Source organism: Natator depressus, chromosome 8 (assembly GCF_965152275.1).
Source record: "Natator depressus isolate rNatDep1 chromosome 8, rNatDep2.hap1, whole genome shotgun sequence".
Taxonomy (NCBI): domain Eukaryota; kingdom Metazoa; phylum Chordata; order Testudines; family Cheloniidae; genus Natator; species Natator depressus.
Genome location: NC_134241.1, coordinates 90,103,254 through 90,128,891, shown reverse-complemented (window position 1 = coordinate 90,128,891; position 25,638 = coordinate 90,103,254). Strand labels below are relative to the sequence as shown.

Below are 25,638 nucleotides of genomic sequence, written 5' to 3'. Positions count from 1 at the left end.
AAAATATAAATGAGAGGGAGAGAGATGGATCGGCACAACTGGGTGATTTTGTTTTATAAAGTGTAGGCCATGTCTTGGTTTTATAATATTAGAACCCAGATCTGAAGTAGTTGAGAATTTTGGTCCCATTTATCTGAAGCTCCAAAATGTGTAGGGGTCCAATAAATGATTCTCCTTCAGGTGGAGTTTGGCAAAACTGGGTTGAGCTCATTCAAATTTTTCAAACATCATTGGTTCAGTTTTGGTTTTGTAAAAGTGTGGGATAGTTTATGTCCAAGTTCCATTTTATCAAGATCCCTAAAACTCAGGGGATTCATATATGGGGTTTTATATTGAGCCATCTCTCTGCTTCTTCATTTAAATGTTTTCAAATTCCAAGTGACATCCTGTCATAAATAATCTATTGTAAATCTTTCCTGAGAATTTCATAGTAATGAAATACATAAAGTTTCTGCCGAGGGGCAAACAGGAAAAAAACAAACAACACTGTGCTCTAACTTCAGTAGCTATTATAGACTGGGTTCTGTGTTTTGTTAGATTATTTATTAAAGTGTCAACCTAGAAATTTGTAAAGAAAACAATTTATAAAGTTATCAACTTGCTTCCAGCAATAGGGAAATTCATCTGTATGAAGTAAATTTTCACACATGTCTGACTTTCTTTTTTAAGTTACAGGACCTGCCAAAATGAATCTTAGCTGGTCTTCATCTTGTTCATTTGAGCATTCAAAAGCATGCCATATTACTTCATAGTAAACAAGTTGCTCTTATTAGACCATAGTCTGGTCTGCTAATTTACTGTGGGGACCTACGAGATTCTTTCTTCAGTTACATGCACACAATCTCTCTTCGCTTCAGTGGGACATGCATATGCATAACTACAGACAAATTGTAGCCCTAAAGGGGCCAGATCTTCAGCAGGTTTATTTTACTTAGCTCAGTTAATAGAGCTGATTTACACCATCAGGTGACCTGGGCCTCAGTATTTTGATGCCATGTTTGTCACTAGGGCAAAGAGATAATAATTGTTTAGTGGTGTGATGGTGAAAACTGAGAGAATAATAAAACAAAACCAGGAGCTGGTGGAGGGAAATACCACCTGTGTTTGTTAGGAAAATTTCTCCTCCTCCCTCTGGCTCTGTGGGATATAAGGTGAGAACAAAGGAGTGGAACTACTGGTAGCTAATTAGTATGTCCCATGCTTCTTTTCATCCTTCGCTTTCAATTCTGTGGGATAGGTGGGTAAATTGTATATTTGTAAAGCCAAAATAACTGACTGGTAGCTTCACTACTTGAGAGTTATTTGATACTCAGAGCCATAGATATCTGCAGCCACTTCAGTCCTATTTATGTGACAGGAAATTGTGCCCATGGCCCATAGTTTTCCATAGTGTAGGGAAGTTAATTTGAAGCTGGCTTGCACAACATGGTTGTATTTGATACTTTTAAAAATATTTTTTTTTAAATGCGGCCAATGGGAGTTCTTGAGGTCAGGGAGCAAGGGAACAGGAGCACTATCCTGTAGGCCTCCATTTACTCTGTACACTCTCATGTCTGAAAGAGATAGGGAGTTGATGTCTTTCATCCCTAGAGTATAAATGCTACAGGTAGAAGGTAGGAATGAGATATCTATTGTAGGTGTCCCAGAGATGTACTCTATATGGGGATAGGCAAGCAATGGTAGAGCAAGAGCAGGCTTGTGCGAATGGCACTTCCTTTCACATCGAAGCGGCTGAAAAATTCCCCTCTGCACCACCCTCTCAGAAAATGAGATAGTAACACACATTTCTGCTTTCCTTTCCTTCAGAGTTACAGCTGATCCTCCATGTGTTTTGTGTGTGGATAACTTTGTGGAAACATTTGAGGGGGGAATTATGTAGTCATTGAGTTGTGAAGAATAGGTTTTTGAGTGATATACCTTGGCTCACAATATTACTGTGATGTGCCAATATCACAGCTGATCCACGAAGAGCTTGTGTATTTTTGCTAGGGCTGTTAAATTAATCTAGAAAGAAAGGTAGGGTAAGAACGCAAAGACCTAGCCCAATATGTTTTTAAATACATTTGCAGCCAAAATTATTTGTTTAATTACTCATTTGCTGCTCTGTTTTTTTTACTGTTAACACTAGTGAACCACAACAGTGAACAGTCATGGAGTAGAAATGTCCAGTTAAAAATTATTTTGAAGCTCCTTTAAGTTTATGATATACTGCCAGTAAATCTGGCAGCCCTGCAAAAATAAGCACCACTTAAAAATGAAACACATTCTATGACTTTTAAGTTATAACCTTGAATATCATCAAAAGTCACAAACTAGAGGCATTAAAAATATGGTAGAATGTTGCAGGGAGGTTAATTTGCACAGGAAATTAGAATGCAGTTTCTTAACTAAAATATTGTCTACTGAAAAGAAGACCTTAATATTCTGTTTAAAAATACTTGTCAGTGCATTGTAATTGAGTATTCTGGCTGCGCTCAAAGGGGAAGCAGGAGTGCACTGGGCAGAACTAATGTAATTATTGGGAGGACAGATCTGGAGAAGTCAGGACTATCCTTGGAAAAATTGAAATGTCTGTCAGCATTTTTGCTGGGACTGTCTTCTCTTCTTGGTGCTCTCCTGGCATTTAAGGAGAAGTAGTTATTTCTTTTCATTCTGAGGGCTGGTTTTCCCACTTATCTTACATTGCAACTCTTCAACACATGATCTCTCCTTTATAACAGTTAAATTCAGCAAGCCTCTGTGTGAATTTGGCCAGCAATGAATTCTGTAAGAGTAGTGTGGTAAGGCTTCTCCTTTCCGTCCCAGTAAGTCATCTCTGATATAAACAGTCTCCTTTAACTTAGGGTGTGGGAGTAAAGAACAACAAAAAAACCTTAGGAACCCACCTGGCATTACATAGCACCTACTCAAGGCCCGATACACCACAGCAACATTAACCTAAATTCTGTGTTAAAGGGCCTGGATTCTGTGGTGTGTGAGGCTGGAAGTTCTGTGACAGCTTCAGATAAAATTTTAAAAATGGAGCATTTTTATGGATTTAAATATGAAAATGAAAAACACAACCAAAAAAGTACTCTGTTAATCAAATTTGGTATTAAGTTTAATTTTATGGTGCCCCAACATTTTTAATTCTCAATTTACCGAGGAGCACTCTTGAAAATGCATACAGTATCTTCACTGTAGAATTTGTTGGAAAGAAGTCAAGCTGCAGGGATTGGTACCAGGTAGGGGACCGTTTGGGGCTTTTAGCACCCTGAGAAGCCTTAGGTTGGTTTACGGTGGTGAGAAATGTTTCTGCTAAAATGTTCAGCAGTGAAATAGTTAACACTGTTGTCTTTTAAGTTGGCATCATTAAGTTTCAGGGTCAACACCACTTTGAAAGCAAGTTCACACCTCTTAAAGCCATTTTTTCAGGCTGTTTGCAAATGACTACATCGGTTACACTCAGTTGAAGTTTGGGAGGTTTTCTGTACAATCCCTAATAGGAGCTAGTGCTAAAATTTATTTTAATGGAATACATTTGTTGAGTTACTCTACTGATGAAGAGCATAATATTGTTCCCCTGAGGATAGTAGTAATATATTGCTCCTAAATATTAGACTATTAACACTTTGTACCATTTCACAATGAATGAAACTATAAACAAAAATGGCTATAGAAATCTTACGTTTTAATTTTTTTTAATTATCCAAGAGAAGAAGCCGATGTGGTTTTGAGGGTAAAATATTTAATTTTAATTTCTGAACCATGCTTTTATAGCCATCTGATGGTTATAACTAAAATGTCATACTTAACTGATAGGTGTAGTTTGAACACTGGAAGCCAGAAGTTACTTCTAATTATGGCTTGGAAAGTTCTGTGGATTTTCAGGAAATCGCTTACTCCCTTTTCACACCTAGTTTTCCCTGTCTACAAGATGGGGATAATATCTACCTCTTGGGTTGTTTCATGAATTAATGCTTTTGATGTGATTTAAAAGTAAAAAGTTATAAGTGCTAATTATTATTACTAATGAAAGTTTGGGTCTGGTTAATGACACTAGAGATTTGTAGGCAGTAAAATATTTGCCTCTTGGCTCTGTCTGATGTTGTTATAGCTATACCTGGATATCAAATATATGCATATACAAGCATGCTACTGTGATACTGTATCATATGTGGAAAAGAGTACTTCTAAAAATGTTGATCAGTCTCATGAGTTGACCTGTTCCGAGTCCTTAGATTAACTAATGCAATTGGGAACAAAAAGTAGTCATAAAGGCATCATCCTCTTGGCCTTTGTGAAGTCTTAATGCATCAATGAGGTGGTTTGTTTTTTTTAAGTCTGTGTGAATTAAGTATCTGTGATCATACTTCTGGGATTTACATAAACTTCTTAAATACCATGTGCTTTTGGGGGGCACCATTAAAGTTAATGGGAATGTTTACTGTTAACTTAAATGCGAGAATTATCGGGCCCTTTGTTTCCATCTCTTTGCCGAATGATGTGCACTCAAGGAAGGAAGACATAAGTTCATCTCATTTTTAGTTTTCAGTCTATGAAGTATACTACTAATCAACAGGTAGTCAAGGTGGTCAGTAATCATTAAATAGAATTATACTGTAGATGCTTTAATCTTTGTGCCAGTAGGTAGAAACTTTGAAAGCTATGTTTAAATGAGATACTAGTCTCATTTAATATTGTTAGCACCCTCCTATAGAACCTTGTTTAAACTTAATGTAATTTCTCTAAACTTTAACTTTAAAATATGGTTCTGTAGGAAGGTGCTAATGGAGATAGAAAATTTTAAGTTGATAGTGCCTTTGATGTTTCAAGCAGTTAGAAAATTCTTCAGCATTCTGGATAGTTTTGCCTCGGTGTGGGCTAACTTAATTGTGTAGTTGTGTAAAATGGTTCAGATGGGCCAGTGTAGATTGCAAATTGGACAGGTATCCCATATAAGTGGATTAATTGTGAGGAGTTAGTCTTATCATCAAATTTATAAAATACGAGGCAATTTGATGTCAGCTGCATTAACGCCTTTGACTTGGAGAATAGGATTGGTTTCTTGAATGGATAATGTAAAAATGAGATTGGTGGGTTCATCCTTGCTCCTAATGAATATTGACCCACAACAAGAAAACTTGCATACAAGTCATCACAAAGAGGAGTCAAAATAAACAAGTGTTGCAGATCATATACTTGATAGCCTTAGTAACCTGTATCCTTCACAAGAGCTCTGTCTTGCCAAGAAGTGTCTGCTTTAGAGGGTCAGTCACTTTCAAGAACACAAATCAATGACCAAATTTAAGCTAAAGCTATTCAAAAGCAATAGGACATCTCAAAAGTGACTTCAGGAATAGCTGTGCTTCACAGGTAGCTGAAGCAACTTGGCATTTGGCTTCATGTCTCATACACTTTCATGCATCTGATCTATCCTATGATATACATTGTGTCCTGGGTATTTTCCTTCACAATTTTAATTTAATTAAAAAAAATGAGAGTGTTAAAATTTTGTACATGGTCCTGCACTTTTATTATTCCCGCTAAAGTGAGCATGTATACATTTTCAAAAACTTTGGTTTGCTTTGGCATGTGATTCATAGCTCTTTCTATCATTCTTACTTAAGTCATATATTTTTATACTAAACATCTTATTACCTTAGTTTTATTATTTCAAAATCAAAGAAGAGTTTGCAAATGTCTGTGACTGCAGACTGAAGGAATGTTAATGAATAGTGCTATTGAATTTTCAAGTTTAAGCTTTTCTGATCTTAATGAATATAACTGTAAGCAAAAATATTATGCAAGCTGAATAAAATTTGAATAAATATGGACCAGATGTAACTATAGAGGCCCATAACATGTAATACAAATATTATCCATTTCCTTAAAATAAATCTATATTTTAGCATGAAAAATTATATTCATATTGAAGTTGTGGGTTAACCTTTTTTTTTTTAAATGGAACTTGGCAAGTGAACATTTCATGCAGGGGTTTGTACTTAAATAGGAAACAGACTTTTTTTCTTGACCTTCTGTAGAAAAGTTTTTCAGTATTGTGAAACGAAAAATATTTTTATGTTAACACAGTAATACATTTTTACATTATATTGCCTGTTTTATTACAGTAGTGTTTTGGCTTTGCATTTTGGGTATCTGTTAATCCTTTGTGAATGTTAGACATTGCAAAGCATCTGGGTTCTGGAAAGGATTCTGCATACGGCATGGTACGTTAAATATACTACTTACATAAGGTAGGCATTTTACTATTAATCAGCCTCTGGTTGCTCTTGCTGAACTTTTGTCTTCTGGGTTACATTTAGATCTGTGAATTTAGAAACAAATACTCCTATATAGCAAAGTTTATTTGGTGTAACTTCCTCTGCCTACAAGTAACCAGCAGCTGGATTTATTTTAAATTATGGAAAAATCCTTATATGGGGCCAAATTCTTCACTGACACCCTTCATGCAACCAGTTGACTTCTATTGTTATCCATGAACCAGCTTTTAAAAGTGTAATGACAGATTTATAAGGTCCGGCACAAAATCTGTTTTCTCTCCCTTTACTGTGATGATTGATGATAATGAAACAATTAATGATATTTTACTTGCCTTGGGTGAGTGGATGTGCCTGTAATTCTGTAGTACTACTAATCATTGGAGGGTCCTGCCCTCTTTATCGACTTTAATAGCTATGTTTATTGGCTGCAATATACTTTACTGTATAGTGAATTTGTTTGAAATGTGTTATTCTGGGTTAGGCAAACAGTACGATCAGTTAATCAAATCAGAATATAAGTATTTCCTCATAAGACTATGAATATTAAACAAAAGATTGCTCACATTATCATGTGTATAGTTTACCATCCATAGTTCCCCTTTGGGAAATGCTCCAGTTCATATAGAATTCTTCACATATTACATATTTTATATCAATAAAGTCTACTTGTGACTAAGTAACAAGAAGTTGTAAGACATAAAATACTGCCTTTAAGAGAGCCTCTGGGAATTAGTTTATTTTAAAAACCTCTGAGTTAAGAAATTCTGTAGTATTGTTCTTTAAATCTGAGACATAGTAAGTAATGTGTCAAACATTAATCATATATTTTTAGACATTTATTTTCCTGTTCTCATCCCATACAGTTGCATTTGTTGTATACCTCTTTTCTCCCATTGTTTGTCTGTGGGAAATGCAAGTAACTGCACTTCTTGGGAAGCAAGGAGTTAACTCTTGCCATAAGTGACAAACCTTATCAGCAGGAGTCTACCTACTTCCTTCCAGCTTTTGTCTTCTGATAGTGGCGGCATGGATCACCTGTCTCAGCCCTCCAGCTCTGCCACCTCCTCTCTCTCTTCACTAGGAGAGAAAGAACTAAAATATAGAAAGCGGTAATGGAAAAAGGATTCAGACACAAAGAAGCCAAATATGTGTGTTATCTGTGTGATGATGCCCTTGATAGTGCCAAAGTGGGGGCTAGATCTTATGGAGGTTGTGCTAGTGGTCCATCTAGATATCTGGCTCAGAGACTAGAACAACGCATTGGAGACAGGGCAAATCACAATTAACTGATATCCCTTTTATGGGGATGAAGCTTTTCAGGGACTATCTGGACAAGGTAACCAAGGACCATTTGGTGTCAGCAAAAGAAGCCTCTTCATCAGAAGTTCAGGCCTCCTCCATTGTCTAGGCCAAGGTTCTGGAAGTGGAGGATTTCTTCTCTCCACTTCTTTCTCTTCCTTAGTATTCTTCACTTCCTCTTTTGTTCTTGGCCAGCTTGGTCTCTCTTTTCTGCTTCAGTTCTTGCAGGCAGGGCTCATTCCCTTGCATCTCCCCACTACTCCCCCAAAGCTCCATCCTTCAGCTTGAGCAAGCAGGCTGACTGAAATGAGGTGTTCCTCCCTTTCACCCTTCCTCCAGAACCCCAATATCTCATAGTCCTCTGAGCCAACTGAGCCTGGTATTTTACTTCCAGTGTTTCCTGGACCTGACACAGATTGAGGCTTCTGCAGAATCCTGGAGGTGTGCTTCTTCAGCTAGTGGTTCCATAAGCTGTAGTTCTCTGTGGAGACCTTGCCCCATAATCCCTTCTTATCTCCCTACCTGCCAGGTGACTTCTTTTGAATCTTTTGAAAGAGGATGACTGTCATTTATTAGTAGGGTGCATTTTAGTTTCATGATCCTTGCATTTGTTTTTTTCCTTCCCCATTGCCTCCAAACGTTTGCAAAGGTCTTGACTGGTCTTGCTGCCAACTTGCATTGGGAAGAGGCTCCTGGTCACAATGCCATTTCTTGTCCTTCTGAGCAGGAGGAAAGAAATATTGCAAAGGGATTAACTCAGTTGCCATTAGCTCTCAACAAATGACTGTTGGAGTCTCAACCCACAAACGTAGAGTTTCAGATCTACCGCTGATGGGATAAGCCTAACTGTAGATGGCTTGTGTCAGAACAGCTGGTGTCTGTGATTCTCGAGCCTGTGGGCTCACCAGATCAGAGCTTTTCCTGTTTAGGAAGCTGATTTCACCCATCTTTCCACAGTCACACAGCTTCTCTGAAAGATCAGCTAGGACAGCCTGTGGGTAACTATGTTCATTCCCTGATGCCTGTGCTATTTTTGGTTTTTAGACTTCCAGGCCCAGATATATGGGGATCTCTGACCAATTGTTCTCTCTTCACTGACCATATGAACCAACAGATTCACCTTCTGGTTTTCTTTCCTAAATCTCACTCTTCCTTGGGTGAAGCGAAGCTTCACACACTTGATGTAATGCGAGCATGGTCATTCTATCCAGACAGAACAAGATCCTTCAAGAATACATACAGGCTATTTATGACCTTTGCTGCCAGAGTCTAGAGGCAACCTATATCCACATAGAGGTTATGCGAGCGGGTCTTTGACTTCACAAGAATATGCTATGAATTATCCAGGAAAGATTCCCCCGAGCCATATTAGACCTCAGTGCATTAGAGCTCAGGCAGCCTCCTGTTTGGGGAGTATTCCCATACCTGAGATGTGTAGAGCAGCTATGTGGAGCTTGAGCCACACGTTTACCACTCACTATTCCCTCATATAGGTTTCCAGATCAGATGCCAATTTTGGGAGGGCTGTCCTGCAGTCACTATTCGAGTAGGACTTCCTCTTACCCATGTTCAAGTAAATAGACAACCGCTTGTTAGTCATCAAGAGTGGAATCTGTGCGGCCAATCACTGAAAGAAGATGAAAAGGTAACTTACCTACAATAACTGTGGTTCTTCTAGGACGGAATCCATAACCCTTCCCCCACCACTATGGAGTCCTATTCCTATGAGATTCTGCACTGAAGAAAGAACTGAGGGGTGGTTGGGCCCATTGACTTTTTATGCCCTCAGGTAGAGTGGGCACTGGTGCAGTCCCAATAGACACCATTGGCCAAAGAGAATCTGATCTTGTGTACATGCGGACTAAGGGTCGAACCTATGAACAACACATCTTGAAGAACCACAATTACTATAAAGTAAGTAACCGTTCTCTTGCTGTAATTTCCCTTGGCTTCAAGATATTCCCATCACCTTTTACTCTTGGTTCCATAAATATGGATTTTTAAAATGGCAGAAGTCTAAAAATTTCCTGTTTAACATGGAGCACTGCTGTTTGCATATCCTGGCATGTACGCTGGACCCTTCTATCACACATGAAAGCTATTAAATAGTATTTCACTTCCTGATTTGTATAGTGTTCCGAGATTAATGGAGCATGCATTGTCAAAATACACAATGATTAAAACATCTAGTGGCACTCCCCCTCCCGCCCCCCAAAGCAGTGTGTATTTTGTAGCAAATAAATATCTTACTTTAAAGAACCTTTTACCTGATATATTTTTGAGCTTCTTGTTATTAAAAAAAAAAACTTTTCAATTTTTTGAAAGGGGGTAGGTGCTGAGCACCCATAATGCCAACGGGAGCTGCAGATACTTACTAGCTCTGAAAATCAGGCTCTAAATATATAGTATTTTTGTTGCTTGCAGTGTTGTAGCTGTGTTGGTTCCAGGATATGAGAGGGATGAGGTCCTACCTTTTATTGGACCAACTTCTGTTGGTGAAAGAGACAAGCATTTGAGCTTACCCAGAGCTCCTCTTCAGTATTTTTGTTCACACATAGGGTGACATGCTTCCCTTACGGTGTGGTTCTAGTAAAATGCAGATTGTTTTGAAGAAAATAGTGCAGACCAAAAATATGTGTGTATCGTCACATATGTTCCTTTATCAATATAAGAAATCACAATCGGAAAATAAATGCATTACAGCAGTATAGTGCCTTTGGATGGATGGCCCTCAGACGTTTAAAGCTCTGATGAAGAGCAAGTTGACATTCTCCTTCGGTAGATGTTCTCCTTCGGTAGCTGTGGTTTTTGTTTTGGTATCCATAGATCATGGCTTCTGTTCTTGGGACCACAAGATGTGTAGTATAGTTGATAACCATGATATCTTTGTACATTGAAAGAAAAGGAGGACTAGTGGCACCTTAGAGACTAACCAATTTATTTGAGCATAAGCTTTCGTGAGCTACAGAAGTGAGCTGTAGCTCACAAAAGCTTATGCTCAAATAAATTGGTTAGTCTCTAAGGTGCCACTAGTACTCCTTTTTCTTTTTGCGAATACAGACTAACACGGCTACCACTCTGAAACCTGTCTTTGTACATTAAGAGAATCATTACAGATTACCATTCAGTTGTTAGATGGCTAGAATAGGATCGTGCACAAGCCCAAGACAGAATGTAAGACACCTATATAGCATGCATATAATATGTAAACAGCTTTTTAAATATTAACTATAATAGTGAGAATCCCTAACTGTAACTTAAATGTGTTTTTGATAATTTTACATGTATGGTCAAAACAGTATAATATAATACTCTGTGCAGATAAGGCCTGATCCAAAGTCCATTGAAGACAATGGAAGACTACCATAGAGTTCAATATACTTTGGACCAAGCCCAGAAACAAAAGGAGGAAGGATTACTGTTTGTTTAGAACTGTAAGTTAAGTAAGACCTGTCTCTTACTTTCTTCCTTAGTGCTGTTTTAAAATCTTGACTGTGCAATCAGAATCCATTGGTTCAAGTTGTTTTCATCTACTTGACAAGTCTGATGAAAATCATCTGGCTAAGACTATGTAAGAAAAATAAGACTTTGGCAGGTCAAATGCATTTTTTTAAATCTAGAAATGTTCTTTATCAGAATAAGTGTAGCAAGGACAACAGTGTTCTTTTTATTACAGTATAAATTGTGACTATATAGCCCACTTAAAGTTCTAACATGCAGGGACCCCAGTTAGAAACCGATTGGGGACACCACTGCATTCTCAAATAATGAATATAAGTGATTCAGGCGAATAGTTTTTGACATTTCCTAAATCTAAGCCTTCAAGAAAGAGGGTGATATCAGTAGTGTTTTTAGATATCTGGAGATTTGTATGCAGTAATATTGGGGAAGGTTGGTAACTCTGACTGGGCTAGCTGGTTTTAGGAGGAGCTGTGAATGCTGCCCTTAGATTGCACACACACACAAACTACACAAAAGGAATTGAATACAGAGTCTTACAACGGAAATAGTTAGGCAAACTAAGGTATAGACAACACTACCATCGCCCTATAACAAGTATTATCAAAGTCAGAAAGTATTTCACACTAGAGGAACTGTGGAATAACCAACCCCCACCCCCCAGTTCCTCACACGTTCTTGTCAACTGCTGGAAATGGCCCACCTTGATTATCACTACAAAAGGTTCCCTGACCCCTCCTCTCCCCCCCACCCCCCTCCCCCCGCTGGTAATAGCTCACCTTACCTGATCACTCTTGTTACAGTCTGTATGGTAACACCCTTTGTTTCATGTTCTCTCTGTATATAAATCTCCCTACTGTATTTTCCACTGAATGCATCCGATGAAGTGATCTGTAGCTCACGAAAGCTTATGCTCAAATAAATTGGTTAGTCTCTAAGGTGCCACAAGTCCTCCTTTTCTTTTTGCGGATACAGACTAACACAGCTGCTACTCTGAAACCTGAGTATTCAAAGTTTCTAATGAAGTATTTATTTAAAATTGTGATAATGGCAATGTTTTATACACGTTTATCTCCAATCCTTAAATCAGTTCTCCAGATACAAAGTGTGTTTATCCATGTGTTTGTACAATGCCTAGGGCACTGAGGCATAATCCTGATTAGGATTGTGAGTGCTCGTACTGTGCTATGGCATGGTAAAAAGAAAAGTTGTATTTAGAAATCTGAGTTTCAACTCCCTGCCCAGACTGCATATCTTGTGCTGTGTATCTGCTGTAAATCTCCCTACTATTGCTCCTCTGTCTCTGAGTAGAGTTGGGTAGGAAACAGTTTTCCCATCCCTTGAGAATGCTGGTATTTTGAAAAAATTCTCTGTCCTAACTCAGGACCAAAAAAAAAAAAAAAAAAATCAAAATCTTGAAAATGTTCATGAAATAAACATCTCAAAATAACAACAGCAACGCCACGTTCAGATCAGGTCAATCGTCTGATTTTGACTTTTTAAAAATGATTAATCTGAACGTCTCAACTGACCTTCCCTGCAAATAGTTTTGGTTCATGTTCTGATTTTTTTTTTTTTTTTTTTTTAAAACAAGTTCCTCGAAAAATTCCCAGCCAGCTCTAAAAATGAACCTGTTGCTGTGTACTGCAGACGCACAAGACTCTGCTGACTTTTCCTCACATGACCAGCTTCAGATTAGGATGTTTGTCAGCATCATCCCAGGAGCTTCAGCAAGATGAAAAGCCTCCTTCCCAGCTTTGCTCTGGATAAATGGTGTATATTTATCAGAGAACAGAGTTTGATAATGATTCTGTGCTTCAATAAGAGCAGAGTCATTGTAAATACAGGTCTGCATCGTTAAAACAAGCAGTAGTGGGACTAAAATGGAGGAAGCTTCTGGACGTTTTCTTTATCACAGGATTAGCCTTAAGGCATTTGATTTCCCACCCCCCCACCCACCTCCCGTTCAGGTTACGCTATGTGTGTGTGCCAATAAACTATCACACAAAGATACTTTTCTCTTGTCATGTAACCTTGAGATGAGTGATGTACATAGGCAGCATCTAAAAATGTTTTTAAAAACATGAACACACTTTATATGCTTACCAACAGCAGCTGTTTCCTGCTTATATGCAATCAGGAAGGGACTGCAAAGCAGGGTCTGCACTTTGCTACCTTACAGCCTGTTGTTACAAAGCCTGGAGAAAGACTGTTTGTTTACAATATGTTGGGCCGATAAAGGGACTTGGAAACTATAACATTTTTGTAGGCCTCATCTACTCAAGAGATGGGTATCTGATACCCTCCCATCTGAGATCACTACACATGATTATCAGCTGCATTGTTGCAGCCGATGATTCTTTGAGTTTCAGTGTTTTGTGTTTGGAGAGGACAAGGAAGGAAGACAAGTTTTATATACACACTATAAAATGGCACATCTTTTTGATGATGAGGCCAGTTGTCAGAACTGCAGCTTAAGACATACTGTAGACATACCCCTATCGGTTGGGGGTGAGAGGAAGCAATGCAAAAAGAAAGCACTAGCAAAATAAGAAAATGCTCTTTGTAATGCTTTTTCTTTGGGGACATCTATTGCTGGCAATAAGAGTGTATCACTGGAACCTTCCCTGAACCACATCTGCCACGGCCAACAGTTTCCAACCTCAGTAATAAACTAGTATTTACCATTGTTCATTTCTTCTGGATTTCATTTCTTGCAGATCTAACCAACCTTATTCACTACAAGGCATCAAGTTCCTGCCTAATGTTAAGCATCTATGCCAAACCCTTAAAAATACTCATAACTCAGAAAAGTCTGGTTTTAAATTATGTCATAAAAAAGTAAATGATATTAATGCACCAGTTCAGGTAGAGTTCATATGTGCTGATGCCAATGGATAAAAATTATAGAAACCTAGTAAGAAATACTACTCTGAAGTGGTGAGCAAAATATTTTTCTCCGAAATGTAGATGATAGCAGATGAATGGGTGTAATAATGTTCTTATCCTCACATATTAAAAATCTGTAGCATAGCCTTACTTGTCTTCACATCAACTAAATCATGGAATGCTGTCTTTTGAATATAGTGGTACTCAATTATCTGCTGCGTGATGTGGATGAGTAACTATAATTTTAAGAAACGTTTGCAATGGATGAGAATTAATGGAGAGAATTTTGTTTCTACAGGATGCTATAGTTATACATGAAGTTTATGAAGAAGGGGCAGCAGCTAGAGATGGCCGACTCTGGGCTGGTGATCAGATTCTTGAGGTAAATTAATTATGAAGCCTATTTAAATAGCTTTGTATTTAATCCAAAATTGCTTTTTTCAGGGGACCACTCTTACCATTTAGTAGATTCTGATCCTTGTAATGAAGACACCAGTTACACTATGTTCATGAAGCTTTTTTTTTCTCCAATAAGAAAATCCCAGGAAATAATTTTTCACAAACTGCTATAAACTGCCAATTACAGATTGAGAATATATTACATTTTATCAGACAAGATAGTTTTGAGTTACATCAATGCCATGTACGAATGTACAATAGTTAAGAATCATCTGTTTAATCTTTTATTTAGAAGCCTGCTTTATAGTGTAACCTCTTAGTACCTTTGTTATGCTTTTATGTTCTGCAATATATATGTAGAGCATGTCCTTGTAATTCTGGTCAGCATTAGTACAACATCTTCAACAGATTAATAATCATCAGTGTATATGTTTCATCAATAATCAACATAATTATAAATGTGTACCGTTTTTATTACCCTTTTTATAAGCTTGATGTTTTCTCTGGACCCCAGAGCCTTTTAAAGCATTATACTGAGAAAAATGGAGAGTTTATAGTTTATTTTTTAATGTATTGTCTGTCTGTAACTATACATGGGCATAAAAGCTGAGCTTTGCAGGATACTGTGCAAATAAGTGGGTGACTGCAGAGTGATTCCAAACTATTCATGCAGGCTGACCTATGGAGCTTAATCTGTGGTGTCAAACCCTTAGGCTTGTATTTTGCTTATATAATTAGAGTAATTTGATTGCCTAGTTGTTCTGTATGCACGTGGTCACCAGAACAATTTTATTTGTAACTTAACGTAATAAACCGACTGACACCATAATTGTTAGAGACAGTTGGAAAGGGTTAGAAAGGGTTAAGAAAGGGATGTTGTTGACTGCAAATTAGACTTGAGTCAGTCTCTGGTGGTTCTAGTGCAGCTGTTTTTAGTGTCTCACTGTCAGATCAGGACAAATTCCCAGCACACCCATTTTGCTGTAGTGCATGGGGTTAGAAAAATAGTGAGGGCACTTGGAGAGTTGTTTTTACAACTCTTGCACAGAAAATATATTTTTTATGTTAAGGTTATATTTATTTTCATTTTATAAACAACTGTGTCTTAACAACATGTGATTATTAACCATGTGATTAAAAATGGAGAAGGTTAATAAATTCTTCACTGACCATGCAGGAAGGTGCAAATGTGTGTATGCCATAATGTTTGTATGAATTGTAACCTTTAAAGCTGCCCTAATGAGGCAAATGTACAACATGTGCAGACATGGTTGTGTAAAGAAAAATATAGGGATGTGTAGCATATACATAAAAGTATGCATCCTATTTGGAATTAATGAACTTAGTGTATTTTATTATTAATATATGACTACAGTATGATCAGGAGTACAAAGAACCTTTTCCCCTGCATAGTAACTTATAAAAAATATACACTATTGTATTTACGTATTAGTATTACATTCTATAATTACTGTATTATACCTTTATACAATTACTGTTTCATCTTCCCTATTAAACCTTGAAATTTTTACACACTAGAATTTTTTAATACATGATAAGTAAATGAATGCACAGAGCGGATAATCTGAAGATGGTTTAAAGTAGGCTTGGAAGGATTAGATTTTTATCTTAAATGTCAATTTCACCATACACACACAAACCGAGGAAAGAATATTTCCATTGATGGTAATCGAAATTTACGAATAGGCAAAGTAACAAAAATGCTGCTTGAGAATTTATTAGAGTTTGGTTTAAGGATATTTACTTTGTATAATTGGACATGTGATGATGACAATTTGTGTATTACCATGTATAAAACCTTAACGCTTTGAATCTCAGTGTCTACTGTCATTAAATAATTATTTTCTCTCTCTTTCGCTCCCCCTTCTCCCCCTCCCCCACATTTTCTGCATCTGTGAAAATTTTAAATGGATAAAAAAAAATTGGGGGGGAGGATGCTTAAAACTCATAATTTTGTGCAACTGTGAAAATTTAAATTGATGTTTTTTAAAATGTTTAAAAATAAACATGGATATCCATTGAAATTATGCAAAAATAAAAATTGAATTTTGCAAAGCCTACTTTAAAGGATATTGATACAGATATTAGGTTTGGCTAGATCTGGAATCCGAATTTCAAGTTTCAGTACTTTTTGAGTACTTCTAAATTTGCTCAGACCCAGTGCACCATTCAAGCTCAATCTTAGGTCGAGAAGCTTAACTGAGAGCTTCTGTAGTGGTCTTGGGTGCCATCTATTGGAACAAAGCAAAATAATCATTTAATAGCAACTTCTTTAAAGCTAAGATATTGTCACTTCCTAACTTTTTTGTAATTTTACATTTGAAGCTAGTGAATCTACTAATGAGAATTAGAAAATAATGCTCTTTTACCACAGATGAGAAAAGATCTAGTTTCCAGCCAGTACTTAATTTTTTCCTTCTTTTTTCCTGTTCTTCAGTATTGTGATGTTAGGGGGGGAATCTAAGCATTCATACCAGCAAAGAAGCAACAGAAATGTATAATGTGCAGAGGAGAAAGATAACACTTTCACCTCTGATACTAGGAGTAGAAGTAGTTTTATGAATGTAAATGAATTGAGTTTGGTTGTCTCTCCCCATTGTTCAGTAGACAAGAGTGAACACTACAAAGCCATCACTTGACAGCTTTCTGGTCAGGAGAGGCCAGGACCGAGTTATCATAAAGAGTACATCTCACTTCAAGTTGAGGTGACCCAGTAAAAGGCATCGTAGGAAAGCTCACGGTTGAATATGTAAAGCTCAGCACTATAAATTGGTGGCATAATTTTTTAGGAGTATCGGTCCTCAGAAAATGGTGCTCAGCACCTCAGAAGATCAGGCCACTAAGTTGTAGTGCCTCGGCACTCAAGTTTGAAAATTTTGGCCTGAAGTTGTGGTAGGTGGTGGGTTTTTGTCTATGGGTATTTGCAAGTGTGAGTTTTCCCACAGTGGGCTATTCCAGTCATCTCCGCTCAGGATGAGAAACTAAAATGTCAATTTAATTTTCCGTTGCTTTTCACTAGCTGGCTTCTTTATTCACCTCTGTGAATAAAGGGGAGATATCTGCAAATACCAAATCACTGAATACCACATATCTTGCAGTCAGTTTTAGTCCGTAGGAATTTTACCTGCGTAAGGACTGAGGGATCAAGCCTCAAGTTAGAACCTACTTAAAAAGTTTTAGATAACATTGGGAATTATTCTGCAGTAATTCTGTCACTTTACTCTTTGTGATGTTATTGCACCCATATTTTCCAAGAAAGGAAACAGGGTTGTCATAACTGAAATACACAAGGTCAATAATCAACCATGTCAAATTCGTAAACTATATGGCAATGTAAGAATGGCTAATATACAGTAGCTGGATGGATGGTGTTGTGGTTAAGGCACTAGACTGGGACCCAGGCAATCATAGAATATCAGGGTTGGAAGGGACCTCAGGAGGTCATCTAGTCCAATCCCTGCTCAAAGCAGGACCAATCCCCAATTTTTGCCCCAGATCCCTAAATGGCCCCTTCAAGGATTGAACTCACAACCCTGGGTTTAGCAGGCCAATGCTCAAACCACTGAGCTATCCCTCTGAGCTGGGTCCAGTTCCTGCCTCTGCCACAGACTTCCTGTGTGACTTTGGGCAAATCATTTACTTGCTCTGTGCCTCACTTTCCCTCTCTGTAAAATGTAGTAAGAATACTTCCCTGCCAAACAAAGCTGTTACAGGGATAAATACATACTGTGGGGATGAAAAGCTCATTAATAACTGTAATTAGGAAAAATAACAGTTTGATGGTTATTTCAGGTTAATGGCGTTGATTTGAGGAATGCTAGTCATGAAGAAGCTATCACAGCCTTGAGACAGACACCTCAAAAGGTGCAACTGGTTGTTTATAGAGATGAAGCTCATTATAAAGATGAAGAGAATTTGGAGATTTTCTATGTGGATCTACAAAAGAAAACAGGCAGAGGACTAGGTCTAAGCATTGTTGGAAAACGGTAAGAACTTCTCATTTGGAATGCAGTTGTGGTAAAAAACAGAATTTATTTTGCCATGCAAACAGTTGTAGCCGTTACATGGAGTGTGAAATACAGAAAGAATGGCTCCAGCCACAAAAGTCAGGATCTGAAATTCTCCTTGGGGGTTTTCAGAGTTGGGGTTTTGATGTAGACTCCTCTAGAAAGAACAGTGGCATGTATGTTATGTAATAACACTATTCCCAAGGCTGTTGGTTGTTTCCCTTGGCATTTGGCATTTTGTAGCATAACATAATAGTACTAAGAATATCAGTCTGTGAAGGGTCTGGTCTAGTGACCAAAATTAGGACTGAGAGTTAAGCGCTCTTGTGTTTTATTCCCAACTCTGATTGTGTCTGTGACAGCTGGCAAATCCTATCCTACCTGGATTAGCTTTCCTAGCTTTAAAATATGGATAGTACTACTACCTACTGCCTGGAAGTGTTCTGAGGATTAGTTAGAGAGCTCTACAATCAATAACTATAAAATACTAGTCAGAACACAATGCGGAGTCAGAAAGGGTACAGTCAGTAATAGCTGCTTAAAAAGTAAACATGGCTTTTTACTAATGTGTTTTTAAAGCATTTCTTTTAAAGTTGTTTATACTAAAGCTGTGGTATATTAAATTTATCTTTTATTGCTAGGGAAAACTTAGAGCACAAGCAAAGTCACTGATCAGTCTCTGTGTATAAAACTCACAGCAACTGCTGTTTCTTATTGCCAAAAAAACCCCAAACCCATCATGTAATTATCCCAACTGCTTGTGGTCAGTAAAGATTCTATGGCAGTTTTCACAAGAGTGGAGATGTTTAACCCTGGTGGTGTGAGCAGATTCTCATATGGGTAATTTAATTCTGCTTCCTGCAACCTGATATGGAATTCTCCAGTCCTCCCCACAACTGCCTTCATGCTAGACTGTTGTATAGTATTGCTAGTAATGCTCCTATGGTGGTTGCAGTTCCCTCCAGAGCTAGCTGAATTTCTGTGGTAGATTAAATTATCCCTGTGTATAGTTAGTATTATTATATACCATTTTGTTTGTGAAGCAAGTGGTAGGTTCCTTCAGGATAAAAGATAGTGCATACATTAAGTGGAAGTTAGTATTCACCTCTCTTTGGCCCTTCACTTTCTCCACACCAAGCTGAAGTAGCGGAGCTAAGTACCAAGGGGTTCTTCAGGGACTGAGGAAGGAATTCTCCCTTGTTCTGTGGCTGGTGGATCGACTGGTCTTGTCCCCTTCGTGTTTTAACCCATGCTCTCACAAGCCTTACGGTCCAGGTACATGGGACATCCCACAGAGCTGGGCTCTGTGCTGCCCAGGGTGCACAAATTCATGTTCAAGCTACAAGAATCTGTGTGCAGTGCTCTGTGCTCTTCTCTGTGCCTTGGGGCCCTCCAAGGCTGCAGAAAAGAGAGAGCATTTGGCCCTGTGTGAGAAAAAGAAAATCTATAGTGAAGCCACTTCTTACCAAGCATATCAAGAGATAGTCTAACTCTATCCTTAGCAGATTGTGCCTTGGTTTCTGGGCAGTATTTTTAAATTACAGTAGCATATGCTTTTCTTATCTGAACAGATTGTACGCACCAGAACTAATAGCACAAGGGGAAAGGGAAATAGTGCATGGTTTACTATTTTAATGAGTTTAAAATCTGTAGCTTATGATCACCTCAGAAGGTCAGGTGTAATCTAAAATTAGTTTTCTCAGCTCCCAAGTTTCTTTTAATGTCTCATAAATGCATGTAATCTGAATTGCACTCACAGAGACTAGTGGATTGTGTAATTAGCCATATGCTTCTTGTATTGTCAGAAATGGAAGTGGAGTGTTTGTCTCTGACATTGTTAAAGGAGGAGCTGCAGACCTGGATGGGAGATTAATACAAGGAGATCAGATCTTGTCTGTTAATGGGGAGGATATGAGACATGCCTCACAAGAGGTTGTTGCCACTATCCTCAAGGTGAGTACATAATACATTCTTAGATATAAAACTGCAGTTACTGACAGTGTCCAAGGTAATTATCTTGGAGTGCTATTTACACATAACCAGGACAACCTGAAACCGATTATCGAGACAGATAGGAATTTGATAGGGAAATTACACTGAGAGATTCATTTAGTTTTAGCTTTACATGTATATTTATGTAGTACATAGTAGCAAAATAAAGATACAGATATTACTTTAGGCATTTATTTGAGAATGTAACCATTTATTTCAAGCAATGGGAAAATGTTATGAAAGCCAAGAGGCATAATATTGTGGAACTGAATTGGAAGGAGATGCTTTTGGTTTTGCTTGCACTAACCTAGCAGCCATAGTATTGCAGTGTAAAATTTGTTCTAGCCCAGGCTTTCCTCACATGTTGGTGCTGTTGCCCTAAAGTACTTGGGGACAAATCCTGGCCAGAAATACATCCAGGCCATGGACAAGCCTTCTCATGGAGACTCTGTCCCCTCCTTTGCTGCAAATGCACAATACTCTTCCATGGGACTGTGGAAAAGGGCATTGTGGATGGGCCAAGGAGAGAATGCCTGTGTTAGGATAGGAGGGGACAGAAGACTGTGGATGCTATTTCTGGCCATAGGGAATATTATTATAGCCTGCTACCTCTGCCATCTACCTGAAATTACATTGGGAGGAGAGGACTCTGTCCTCAAGATCCCATGAAGGTTCCCTGTGCAAAGTTCTTTTATTCAAGCTTTGCATGATGGCAAGGATTTGGCCCACCTAGGAATCAGCAAGCAAGGGTATGAGGATGTGTTATTAAACTGAATCTGCTTATCTTAAATTCAGATTTATTCTGTTTTACGGTATTTTTCCTGCTGATGTATTGTTTTCCGTTGGGCACGTGGGGTGGGGATTGCTGCTGGTTTTGTTATGGACTGTGTGTGTAATTGGTGGCTGGGCATCGAGGGCCTGAACCAAAGATCATTAAGTCAATGGAAAGTCAATAATTTCAATAGGTTTTCTATGAAGTCCCTAGAATCTGGGATGGATGCCTTTTATGTTGTTCAAATAAAACAAATGGAATAAAAAATTAGATTTTAGGTTTCAACATTCAATGGTTTCTTCAACATTATGGCCTGAAAATATATGTGAGTAAGTCTCCGAAAGCTGAAATTTTGTAACCCTGTATAAATACCATGTATTATATTTTATTATATTCCAAGTGTGCTCAAGGGCTAGTACACCTAGAGATTGGAAGACTGAGAGCTGGTTCTTGGTTATCATCACGGAAAACACCCCAAAGCAGTGAGGTTAGTGACAATTGTATCAACAGACAATAAAGTCATTGCGTTCTGCATGGAATGTAGATGAGGGTCTGTCTGGAGCAGCTGACGGAATCTGGGAGGTGGATTATTGTTTTAAAATTATCATTATACAGTACTGTTCTTTTTCAGTAGTTTTAAGTAAATCTCTATCTACAAGATGTTTAAATCAGGTGTCCTACACTTAAATATTGGGCAAGTAAAAAGAGGAATGGGCCAGTGCTTTCATTTTCAGCATGTCTCTGGCTTGAGCATACCACAGACATTTAATCACTTTTCCATCTAATAAAACTGCCCTCCCCCCAGAATCAGAATGCTATGTTCCTGTAGCTATTTTTGTAAACCCAAAATAACTTTATGACACTAAAGTGTATCTTTGCCTAGCTCATAATAGCAGAGCTGTGTGCAAAATATTGCACTCAAAGAACATACAGAACAATTTTCTGCTTCACTTATTTTTTCCAAAATAAAGGAAAATGCTTCAGTTTTCAACCAGTCCAATTTTTTAGCACTTGCACTGTGAACGGTGTTGCCATCAAAACTGAAATCTGTATGCAACAGAGGAGAGTGGCATTATGGGATGCCGTCTCACTTGAATCATACTGTTTTGACCAGGAAAACTTACGGTCATAACAGAGATTCCTTCTGGGAACTCTGGCTCACTCACCAAAGTATTTACATTGTGAAAATCAGATTTCTCCCTGGGGCACCCAGGCAATGCTTTGAGATCACATTATTGCTGTTGAAGATGCAGCATACTGCCTCCTACTCTGAACACAGCCAGCTGTATGGGCAAGTACATAGGGGTATGAAGCCCAGCCTCACCCCCCCACTATGGCAACTAGCACCCACATGTGTGCTGGGAGAGAGCAAAGGCTCTGATCTTGATCATCTCCTGAAAAAAGGAGAGAGCTCTTTGCAGCCTTCTCCCCTCTTTGTGAAGCCACACAGGAGTTGCACAAAATCTGATCCATGGAAAATAAGCCAGTACTGCCTCTCTGTGCTTCATAATTGTTAAAGAGTGTAGCTGAAAAAGAGGGAAAAATACTGAGACTGAGAGTGGATGAGGGTCAGTCAGCAAAGAAAGCAAGTGTTGATTGTGGGGAGTCTTGGAGTGGATGCGAAAGGGTAGAGAGACCTACAAAACAAAACTTCTGCTGGTTCTCCTGGTAGAACTAGAAATCTGGATGGATGTATCTCCAAAGTCAGTAAGAGAGAAGATGATTTGAAAATTGTACTTGTTCAATAACCACTTAAGAGCCTATGTTCCATTTTCAAAAGTGACATTTAGGAATCTGAGTCTTACTGAAAGTTAATGGGACTTACGCTCCTAAGTGCTAGATCAATTTGAAAATGAGATTTATGCTCTTTTGAAAGATTTTACCCTGAGTTCCTGAAAACCTCTGTTCCCTACAGAGAAAGAAGGGTTGAAGTTCTCTGCCAGGCTTTGAGCCAAAATTAATATATAGAATTATGATGGTGGCAAAGCACAGCGGGGACTCCTCCAGGAACAGAACCCATGATACCCAGCACTCTACTCTAAGCAGTATACAACACACCCCTGTAACTGCCACTAACATGTTGTCTGAGACCTTGGGAACCTCATTTAACATCTTTGTGTTTCAGTTTACCCAAATGAGGATCATACTTACCTGACAGGGGTGTATGTAAAACTCTGAGCTCCTCAGATGAGAAGTGCTGTATCATGGTGTAACCATACAGACACATTTTCATACAGACACAGTGTCTAAAGTTAGGATCCTATATTCATATTTAGGTATTTTCAGAGGTGCTCTGAAATACTTGCAAATCCCACTGAACTCAATAGGAGCTGCAGGTACTCAACACCTTTGAAAATCTGGTCCTTTTATTTGAGTGCCTACATATGGATTTAGGAGTTTTTGATGCCCATGTTTTGGTCAGTATTACTATTATTGACACTGAAAGTGTCTGTCCTATAGAGTATGCATTAGTTGGGGGAAGTAGGGTGAAAACTGATTTGAGTTCTGATAATTGCATGATGAGTAGATTCTTGAAATCCAGGGCTAAATTTTCAAAGTGGCCTTAACATTTGTACTTTTTTTCATGCGCAATTTCTAAGTGCCTCAAAGCTTGGATTTTGCAAGCTGGTCAATTGCAAATACCAAGGTATGTGAACTAAGAAATGATTTTTGAAAACCTGGCTCCCACTCAGTTTTCCACATAGATCCACCAAAGTTTAAGTATTCTATGTCAATTTATATCAGTTGAAGCTCTAACTTTGTAAGCACTATGTGGATCAACATTTTTAAAATGTTCTACCTTAGCCCAATAGTCGAAACATTTAAATTTGGTGATTGGGCAAACAGTTCTTAAGTTACTGTAAATTGTGGTACTATAAAGAAAAGATTTTCAGATGATGTTGTAGCTTTATAAAACCACACAGCAATGAATGTAATTCCATAGGTAAACACAGATTTTTTTGTGACAATCCATTTATCACTCTTTTTTGTTTCCATTTAATGGTACTCTGCAGTACATGTCCCCTTCTCACTGCATAAGCATATGTGCCTTGTTTGTACTGCATATCTAAGATTTGCCTCACTCTGAACTATTCAACAGAAACTTGTCTGACCTACATGCATTTATTTCTGAGCTTTATTCCAGACTAGTCCATGGAGCTCTCCAGAGAGCAGAGAGCTTGTGCTAATGAGTTCTCCGTACACTCTAAGGAACACTAATCCTGATTCCCCAGAAATTTTATTAGCAATTCGTGGCTTGAAAATCTATTTGACTAGAAATGTTTCTTTGGTGCAAAGCATGCATGGCTGCAGCTTGGCCGCTGGGATTAAAGTAGGGATGGATGAAAAGCTGTAGAAAATATCCACACAGGTTGGAACCTCTCTGTTCCTAGATTTGGATAGAAATGAATAGTACATTAAATGGCTTGTCACTCACCTAGTTCCAGTTATCCAAACAACAAGTGTGCTCTTTGTCCCACTTACTTTTCTATCTCATTCTGTCCTTTTTCTATACCCATGGATTGGACCTGTACTCAAAATAAAAGTATCCATTTATGATCCTCTGCTTCTCTCTACCATCACCAAACTCAACTTTTAATCTTATTGGTCCAGCCCCCTTGCTGTTCCTTTCTGCTTTCACAGTCTAATTCTTTAATATAGTACACCCACATGAGAGGGTCTCTCAGGCAGTAGCGCTGTCCCATGGATTAGAGAGTTACTCATTAAAGCCACTGGCAGTAGGATAAAAAATACAGTCTCCCTCGCTGGATACAAATCCAGGCCTTGGGGTGGATTTATCCTAGCCTTAGCTAACAAATCCCTCAGCAGGTTGTCCCAGGGAAGAGAATCTATGATTGATGAGGTTTAAGAGTTTAGATGGGCCCACAAAATAACTCCCCACCCATCCGAAAGCATTTACGATTCCTGCCCCAACCGCTTGTGCACAGGGCCAGACTGAGAATTTTGGGGAAGTTCAGCAAGATGATTTGTGGGATACAATCCAAACGTCATTGACTCCTACCGTGAAAAAAGTGTCTGTGGGGAGAGAGGAGGTTTTGGTCCCCACCACCCCACAGTGTCCTGCTGCAGAAGTTAGAGCCCTGCAGCTGTTCCATACGTCACTAATTCAGACTATATATATTTGCATTTTCCCAGCTATCTTTGCAAGGCACAGGGCTAGAAACTTTTTGTTCAACATGGAAGCTGAGCACTCTTTATGTGGTCTCCAAACACGAGCCCCATAATCCATCCCTTCCACAGAAAATCCTCTGGCAGAATCCTGAGGCAGGGAAATTCCATGAAAATCCACAGATTTTTTTTTCCCCAAATTCCTTCAGTGGAGTAGAAGCAAAATGTAACATGCTCTACTACAGAGGTAGTCGCATCTGGTCACCAGAATTCATGGATCTTCGGAGATCTCTGAATCTTGGGGATCTGTGGAAGGGCATAGGGTCGTACATCCAGAAGCCTCTGCAGTGGCTATAGCAGGGGTGGCCAAACAGCGGCTTGTGAGCCGCATGCGGCTCTTTTACAATTG

The 25,638-nt window shown here is 38.5% G+C and overlaps 1 protein-coding gene across 1 annotated transcript in view; it reads left to right on the top strand.

The window, feature by feature from the left end:
• The window catches only part of PATJ (PATJ crumbs cell polarity complex component), a 207,377-nt gene that overhangs the window by 162,086 nt on the left and 19,653 nt on the right, over positions 1 to 25,638 (top strand). The window contains exons 35-38 of the mRNA XM_074961634.1: positions 14,209 to 14,292; positions 18,123 to 18,316; positions 20,143 to 20,290; positions 21,502 to 21,588. Of these exons, the coding sequence (XP_074817735.1) occupies positions 14,209 to 14,292; positions 18,123 to 18,316; positions 20,143 to 20,290; positions 21,502 to 21,588 (513 nt within the window). The remainder of the gene's footprint in view (positions 1 to 14,208; positions 14,293 to 18,122; positions 18,317 to 20,142; positions 20,291 to 21,501; positions 21,589 to 25,638) is intronic.